This window comes from Solanum lycopersicum, chromosome 10, assembly GCF_036512215.1.
Source record: "Solanum lycopersicum chromosome 10, SLM_r2.1".
In the NCBI taxonomy this organism is placed as follows: domain Eukaryota; kingdom Viridiplantae; phylum Streptophyta; class Magnoliopsida; order Solanales; family Solanaceae; genus Solanum; species Solanum lycopersicum.
This window is the reverse complement of record NC_090809.1, coordinates 51,414,615-51,423,563: the sequence shown is the minus strand read 5'-3', so window position 1 is coordinate 51,423,563 and position 8,949 is coordinate 51,414,615. Positions and strand designations below refer to the sequence as shown.

The window sequence follows — 8,949 nt, the reverse complement described above, 5'->3', positions numbered from 1 at the left end:
TCGAGGGTGGCCGGGAAGGACCTAAAACAGATCGGGCTGGAGATGTTGTGGGTATGGGGTGGTTCGGATTGGTTGTGAGTGTGGGTGGTGGTTGCGGGTGTATTGTGGGTGACGGTCGAAGGGGTGATGAGGGGTGGTTGGGTAGTGGGTGGAGGTGTGGGGGAAGGTGGTGAGGGAACCTGTGAGTATGTTGGAAAAGGGGGAAGGACGCCAATGAATGATGTATTTGTGGAGGAGTAAATAGACTCTTAGGGAAATTCATTTTCGACAAATTTGACATGACGAGATATGTAGACTTTATGAGTTTGTGGGTCAAGACAGCGATAACCCTTGGAGGTAGGATATATATTAAAGTGTTGAACTAATAAGGGAATACATGGGAGATATATATAGGAGATATAGGAAGGAGTACTAATCCTTATAGGACTAGGATTAAGGAGTACTAATCCTAATAGGACTAGGATTAGTACACAGTAAATACTAATATTATTTAATACTATTTATTTAATACTATCTGTTATTACCCGCGTTTTCGATTTTTTATAACCTAACCTTGAAAGATAAAAAAAATACTGATTATTTGTCAAATTTAATTTTAGGAGTTTCCATTCTAACTAATCACCAGAAAGAGCTAAATCTCCCATTCGAACAAAAACTTGGATACTGAGGGTGTGTTTGGTACAATGGAAATATATTTTGTGAAAAATGTTTTCCTAGAATATATATATATATATATATATATATATATATATATATATATATATATATATATATATATATATATATATGAAAAACAAGTGGATTTCTTTCTAACTTATTTTTTCATGTTTGGTGGGTAGTAGAAAATATTTTCTAGAAACTATTATTTAAGATTTGGTTGATGAATGAAAAATAATTTTCAAAAAATCTTTTATTTTTTGCTTGACTAAAAATACTCTTTAAGAAAATAATTTTTGATTTAAAAATAAACTGCGATGATTGATCTAGGACCCGACAACCGATAACCAAACTAGGAAAAGACCCCGATGATCGTTAAAAATCGACCCTAAGATTTGACCCAGGACCTGACCCAAGAATTTTTTTTTCAAAAAAACAACTTTCAAAAAAATTGAAGGGGGCGGGGATTAAAAAAGGGTTTTTTAAAAAAAAAATTGAAATATTTTTCAATTTATTTTAATTTTTTAGAGGAAAAGAACAAAAATGACCCCTCACTTCCCCCCCCAAACTTTGTTTTATTGATTGACTATGTCCTTATGGTTAAAAAAATATTATTCTTACACTTATTGTCACCAAACTTATCACGTGCATTCCTCTTTTAATTGAAAACGCCAAAAAAAATAAATAATTTGGAAATGAAAAAAAAATCACCCCTATTCTAACCTGTATGCGACCCAACAAACAAATAGCCTTCTTCAATCTATCATCATACTTATTTGATGAATCTGTATTTTGAGAATCGGTCATTAATGACGCATTACTCGTAGAAGAAGCCCCAAGTTCAAATTTTGCAGAAATAACCTTTTCCACATTTGCATTTTTAGCTTTTTCCAGCTTCTCCTGAAACATAGATTTCTTATACTGATAAACCTCATAAGATTCTTGGGGAGTATTTAAAAAACACGCAATCAAAAATTTTTCTTGCAAAATGGGTCTATCATCTCAGTAGCAAATTTTTTCGAGGCAATTTACTAGAACATTGATCAAAACTCAAAGAGCTTTCGTTTTTAGCGAAAAGCGAGTCTTTACCTTTGATAAATCTGAGGTCTGAAAATCCATCATTTATGGCGTATTTTCAGAATTTGTAGAAATATTTTTTTTCTAAAAAAAATCTTTTTCGAACCCTAGGAGGAGGCAATTACCAGAAAATTGATAAAAATCTAATGGGTTTTTGCTGTTTAGTAAAAAAAATTGAATCTTTACCTTTTTTTTTTTTTTGAATAATATCATGAACAATAATCTTTGTTATTTATTCTTGTCTTTCATCATATGAATATGATGCTGAAACATCTAAATCTGAAATTTGTACTCTTATTTTCCTCTGGATTTCAATTACTTCTATTGAAGAAAGAAGGGCAATGTAACCCTGTTTACCGTGAACAATTTTGGTACCATTGCCGGTAATAGTAGATTCTAATGATGATACATGCAAGCTCTAATAGAGATCAACTATGTTAAAGTAAAAAAATTGAATCGACAAGATGATGAATCCAAAAGATATATGTTGGTCACAAAAGTATGAAGTTTTTATGGAGTAAACAAATGAACATATTTTTTTTATTCATCAAGGAAGAAGATATAGAAGAAATTGATTTTGAGATTTAATGTCATGATTTTGTGGGTTGGATTCGAACTTGGGTCAAACTTATGTAAAGTTGTGCCACTTCTCCTCTTTTTGCAAAAATGCATAAGTACCCCCAACCTTTGCCCGAAATTTCAAAAACACACTTATACTATACTAAGATCCTAGTACTCCCTGACCTATTTTATAAATAGTTTTTACCCCTTTTTGTCCTACGTGGCACTATCCTCTAGGCCCAGATCGTGTTGACATTTTTTTCAAGCTAGTGTCACGTAAGTCAAAAAGGGGTAGAAAATTATTTATAAAATAAGTTTAAGGGGTAATAGAACCTTAGTATAGTATAAGTGTATCTTTGAATTTTCGGACATAGGTTGGGTTAGTTATACATCCCCCCCCCCCCTCCAGCAATGCTTGACACAAAAATCCGAGCTCGACCGAGAAAATTTTTGCTTGTATTTGACCTTTTTCGTTGAAAACATTCACTTTAATCGTCCGATAAGGAAGATCAAAAACATCATTCACATGATACACACGTTTTTCATTCCAAACAAGGTTCAAATATCTTAATTTTTACTTGTCTCTGATTCATAAACTCAACTTATACAAATGGTGATGAAGAACTTTCACCATCTGTTGGCATCAAGTTATGTGCTGCCACCACTTCTACAACCGATTTTTCTTTACCATTTTTCATGGTTCTAATGAAGAAGAAGAAAACAGAGAGAAAAGAGATAGATAGGAAAATAGAGGAATAAGATTATACAATTGACAATGTTGAATTTGGATTAAAAGATCTAGGTTACGGGTGGGGGGAGGAGGAGTTTCTACCGACCTAGGGTTCTGGTGGCTTCTACATAGACAGCAGCTGGAAGCTATCATGGCTGCTATGGCCATTGGACGGACACCTTTCGAGGCTGTTTAGCCTGCTCCACCACCCCAAACCACCACATACGCGACCCTTTTCAATTTCAATACTATAAATCCTAAACAATCTATCCTAGTTTACTTAAAAACAATTGTAAAATCAATCAAATTTATGGAGAACCTACTATAACATTTTCAATGGAGAAAGACAAGACTTTATGATCAAAAAGGGATTACATCAAGCAGTGATGTTCAAATTATCCCGTGGCGTGCCAGATTTGAATGTATTAAGGTCAATTTTACGGAAACATCTTGGTATTAAGGGCAATTGTTTAATTGACTTACTTGCTCCAAGACAAATTTTGTTGAGGTTTGATCAATATGAAGATTATATACTAGCTTTACCTCTCTTAATTAATTATCTTCTCTACAATGGAGAGGAGCACCAATATAGGTTTTTTCCATGGTCCATTGGATATAACCGGCCCTAAGGAGGAAACGATGTTAGCTGTTATTTGGATTTTTTTTACCATACTTATCTCTAGATTTTTTTGCAAAGAAGTGTATGTTGCCTATAGCATCAGCAGTTGGGAATCCATTAGCTATAGATAAAGCTACTCAAATCAAGTCAAGACCTAGCATGGCTAGGATCAAAGTTAATACTTAATATTATGGAAAATCTTCCAAATCATATAAGGTTGCGGTTTGTGAATGGGAAACCTTGTAAGTTGATCGAGGTTTTTCAAGAGATTTTATATGATAATCCACCTTTTTATTGCAATTATTATAAGCACCAAGGTCATGATGAAGATAGTTGTCGTTTAATTTCGAAAAGAGATCAAAAAGCCTAACAAATTGATGATACTATTAAAGGTGCTTTAAAAGATACACTGAAAAGTATCAACGCGATGCGAGAAAAATATTAAATTAAAGGGAAAATACACAAGTATCCCCCCAACCTATGCCCGAAATCTCAGAGACACACTTATACTTTACTAAGGCCTATTACCCCCCTGAACTTATTTTATAAATAGTTTTCTAGCCCTTTCGGTTTACGTGACGCTATTTTATGGGTCCAATACGTGTTGATATTTTTTTCAAGCTAGTGCCATGTAGACAGAAAAAGGGGTAAAAAATAGTATAAGTGTGTCTCTGGGATTTCGGGCATAGCTTGGGGGGAGGGGGTTCTACTTATGCATTTTCCCTAAATTAAAAAAAATTGTAGATATCGATCAAAGTAAAGCTAATTCTTTAGACCGACAATTGGTTGTTTCCACTTCCAAACAAAATCATGTAGACTCAATGGATGTTGATACAAGTAATATTGGTGTTCAAATAACTACCGAAAACAAAGGTGATTTCAATAACCAATAGGTTGCTACTAATGAGGTGCAATCAAAAGGAGTTTGGCTGAATTTGATATCTAATGCAACTAAAAACGCAGGGGGCACAACAAGAATTGGGATAGATGCGCCGCAAGTTGATTCAGGGTTAAAATTAATGGATTAAAGACAAAAGCTAATAGATACATCTGATGTTGAAGATGCTGAAAATTCTTGGCAGTGGTTTTCGCAAGTTGAAAATGAGAATCCAACTAAAAACTGGACACTGGTTGACACAAAAAATCATCTATAAGTTGGATCATTTCTCCTAATAGTCAAAATAATTTTCCATGTGGTGAAATGGGTCCGACTGAGAATTTTCATGACAATGAGAAGAGGTCAGATACTACTAATGCCTCAAGAGACCTATTATGTCCGAATAACTTTGAAATTTTATTGAGGACTATTAGAAAGCAAGCAAGTTTAACAGAGAATGATAACAAATTTATCCAAGAAAAACAAGCCTTACGACCTGCTTTGAATAACAAATTAAGTCCAGAAGTTCTCGTATTTTAAAGTTTTAGGGTATTTTAATTAAATGGTTTTTTTTAAAATTGGGTCAAGTGGGGCGGGTTTAGTTAAAATGGGTGGGTTTAAAATTATTTTAAATAATTAAATTACAACCTATGGTTGAGTGCACGTAATTAAAAAATATTATTTAATTATTTTTAGTTTTGGTCCATTAGTGAAGGGGTAAATTTGGACCCAAAGGTGGATGTGAAGGGTATTTGGGGGCCAATAGGTGGATGGGGAGTAATTGTGTACCATTTTCAATACTTCATGGGTATTTTAGGCCCTTTTCCGTAGAATGTTTAGTAAGCATGTTAGGAAATAAAAAGTTTCAAATTTTCCGCTAAAATTAATCTAGATGAAGTAAAATGGACGTATTTAGGCTTGTCTGCGACCTCTGAGAGGTCAACGACGCAAGTCTCATCTGAGTCTGGACTCCGATCGTGACAGTCAGAACCTATATTACAGAACAATATAAGCAAAAAAATATGCGATCAACACTTGGAATGTATTGAGTATGAAGGAATGCTTAATCAGGGGTGGCTCGACAGTGATACAAAAAACACAAGTGCTTTAGGCCCACAAATTTAAGGGACCTCATTTTTAACAATAATAAGTTATAAGTTATTCTTTTTTAATAAATATTAAATACTATTTGTAGAAAAAGTAAACTTTTCATGAAAAATGAAGAAATTATTTGAAGAAATCTGACATATTTGGAGCACTATGTCTCATGAAAAACAATATGAAATAAGAAAGGTTATCCTATCAATTAAAAACTAGAAGAAATCAATTATATAAAAGTTATTAACAATTTAAATTTTAGGCCCTATTTGGCTTTTGCTTTAGGCTACTAATATGTTTGAGCCGCTCCTCTGCATAATGGAAAAAGGAAGAAATACCAAAGGGTAAACTGAGAATTTGAAGTGTAGAAATATCTCAAATGGTTTAAATCTGAAAACAACTAATGTAACATCATAGAAAGGGAAGGAAGCCCTTTACCTTATTCTTAATATACGAAGGAATTCTAAATTTTCAGACATACTGGTTGAGAATTTCATCTACCGGCGTATATTTAACATCAGGATAAACCTCTGATGCCTCAACTCCAAATGATGAGTCAATTTCAAAATTAGTGTGGTCACCCTTCACAAAAGCAGTGTGACAGATCGATAATAGCACTTTCAATGGAACCGGGGCTTCTACAAGAAATACAGTTACATCAAGACGACATAAGTTTATGTTGACTGATAAAATATCACTTAGTGAAGATCAAGGGCACAAGGCCTTTATACCTTGTATGTTCTTGAGAACTTGTTCCTCTGGTACATATATTCTTTCAAGATTCTTTCCAGTTTTCTTCTCCCACAAGGATACCAACTCGTTTAATGTAATTATATTGTGTGGAGGCTTGATGTAAAGGAATTTGTTAAGTGTTTTTGGATCATCGACAGTCTTTATGGTATAGGTAGCAATGTCTTCTTCCTTGGTAAAAACAGCTGTAGATACAAAAGGAGTTCAATGACTGTAGGAAAATGTGTCTTTAAGCTACTACTAGATGATTGACAGATGCTTCACTCATCGAACAAATAAAATTATCCGATTAATGTTTAACGATTTCAAGGAAATATCTACTTTACTGCACCGTGTTTTTTCATACGGAAAACTTGTAGCAAATGTGAGTTTACCTTTAGTATTGCCATCTCCTAAGATGACGACTTCATCTTTAGGAGGACCTACAGGTCCAGACTGTGCCAAATTCGGAAGAAAATAACCAGAAAAGAAGAAGTTGACCACAAAAGTGAATGGTATTCCTTCAGCCTCAACAAGGCGGCGCAATTGAGCTTTAACATTATATGCTGTTTTAGCAGGCTCGACAGCATGGACACGATCTACATCATTTCCAAATTCAGAGGGAAAAAATCTCTGTAAACAAGAGGTGTTAAGAAGAAGTTATTTTGCTAACTGAACCAATAAATACTGAATCTGTTGCAGAACAGCAAAGCATAGAACTTTCCATGTATCGGAAAAAGCATCCCACAACCATATTTATCAAACAGAAAACAGAGCTCATAATTAGTCATATTAAAGTAGATAATCTGAATAATCGCGATTTGAAGTATGTGGACTTGGCTTCAGAAAAAGTTCATGACCGCAGTAAAACAACACAAACGATACAGGAAAAAGCCAACCTCACATTATCTCAATTTTTCGTAAAAGATTGAAACCAATCGATTTACCTTGACATTGCCAGCTTCTTTGATAGCAGCAATAATCTTGACCTGATCAGCTAAAAGGGCATGACCTACAGTAGAGATCACAACATCCACTTGCTTTATCGCCTTCACCAAACTCTCATGATCATATAAATCTCCCTGCATTTAACCACCAATAACAAACGCAATTATCATAAACGAGTTGTTTTCACATTTTTTTACCCCCAAATCACTAAAAAAAATTCAAATACAACTCCAATTTTCAAATAGAATAATTTATTTTTACTTTGAAAACAAAAACTATTTTTTTTGATTTTTCATGACCTAAGGCCTCTTCAGCTTTAAATCCTAAATCAATGTCTGAATTGAAAAAAAAATGATACATACATGGAGGAAGGTGACGCCAAGACTTTTGAAAGTATCGATGAGTTTGGTTTTGGTAGGATCGGAAAGAGTGGATTTTCTGACGAAGACAAATGTATTGTGACCAGCTTTAGCACTAGCTTCCACGATGAACTTTCCGATGTAACCAGTACCGCCGATGAACAGAATCTTACTTTTTCCGGCCATTGATTTCTAAACTGGTAAAAAGGTTTAATAAATGCCACAGAAATATTATGGAGTTAGAATACAAAAATACCCTCTTACTTTGAACAAATTACAGAAAGGTATGTGGTCAATTCGTTAGGGAGTTCTTGAAACTGTCAAACAAATGCTTCATTTTAGGCTTTGATCCAAATTTATATAATTAAAGAGTGTGACAGATTTTTAAAGTGGTTAATTAACTTATCTACGTAATGGATATTTGATAACACAAGCAAAAATAAAATCAAAATTTAAACCAATACTATTAGAAATACTTTATCAGAAGTTCAGATGCTCAATTGAAATAAGTTATAGTTTAAACGTAAATAAAATTGGTTGGCAAACTTTTAAGACCGTCAATATGTTTAGTCTAGATGTTAAGCTCTTCATATCATCATCATCCATTCATTCATTTTATACACTTATGATGTGGAATTATCATTTGACTTGATAGAAAAGCATTTAGAGAGGTATTAGAGGTCTCGAGCGATAGCTCAAATGGGCATAAAAGGGATTGATTGTGCAATGAAGAGGTCTAGATAAAAGAGGAAGCCAAGATTGTTACTTATAGGGCGCTAGTGGAAAGCTTAGATGCGGAGGACAAGGGGAGAATAGTCTATAGAGAGAGGTATAAGATGACAAAGAGGGAAGAAAAGCCTCTACTCCAAATAGTATGTTTTGGAAGTTAAACATCAAAGGTCCAAAGCTTGAGCACTTCTGCTAACAAGATCATTTCTAGGATGCTATATGAGATTTAGTTACTTATCTGTCTTGGCTCATCTTAAGGAATCAAACTGGTTTAGGCAAATTTTCAAAGGAAGAAGCATCACAGAGAATGTCCCAGTGACTAAAAAAATCACAAGAGACACTAATTAGAAAAACAATTTTCATTAATGTGGTGGTAAAATTGGATATGGCTAAAGCTTATGATAAAGTGATAAAGATACTGTCAATTGCAAGAAAAATTTATTATAAAGATAAACTTAAGGGGAGGATTATCCTTTCAGTTATTTGGTTATACATCTTATTTGATTGACTTTGTTGGGAAAATATACCTAACAAACTTTAAGGGGTAATATATTGTACTTAGATG

General features: G+C 33.8%; 1 protein-coding gene across 2 annotated transcripts; it reads right to left on the bottom strand.

Moving 5' to 3' along the window:
* Positions 1–5,964: 5,964 nt before the first annotated feature.
* LOC101264869 (isoflavone reductase homolog) lies at positions 5,965–8,801 on the bottom strand. Of its 2 annotated transcripts, none has more exons than XM_004248663.5 (5): positions 7,659–8,801; positions 7,296–7,430; positions 6,744–6,981; positions 6,351–6,554; positions 5,965–6,257 (listed from the first exon to the last, which is right to left on the bottom strand). In XM_004248663.5, the coding sequence occupies exons 1-5, from the start codon at positions 7,839–7,841 to the stop codon at positions 6,091–6,093; spliced, it is 927 nt and encodes a 308-aa protein (XP_004248711.1). In that variant the 5' UTR covers positions 7,842–8,801; the 3' UTR covers positions 5,965–6,090. The 2 variants fall into 2 exon arrangements, with proteins under 2 accessions (XP_004248711.1, XP_010327437.1); XM_010329135.4 differs by having other exon boundaries at positions 5,965–6,254; positions 7,659–7,927.
* Between the last annotated feature and the right edge of the window lie 148 nt (positions 8,802–8,949).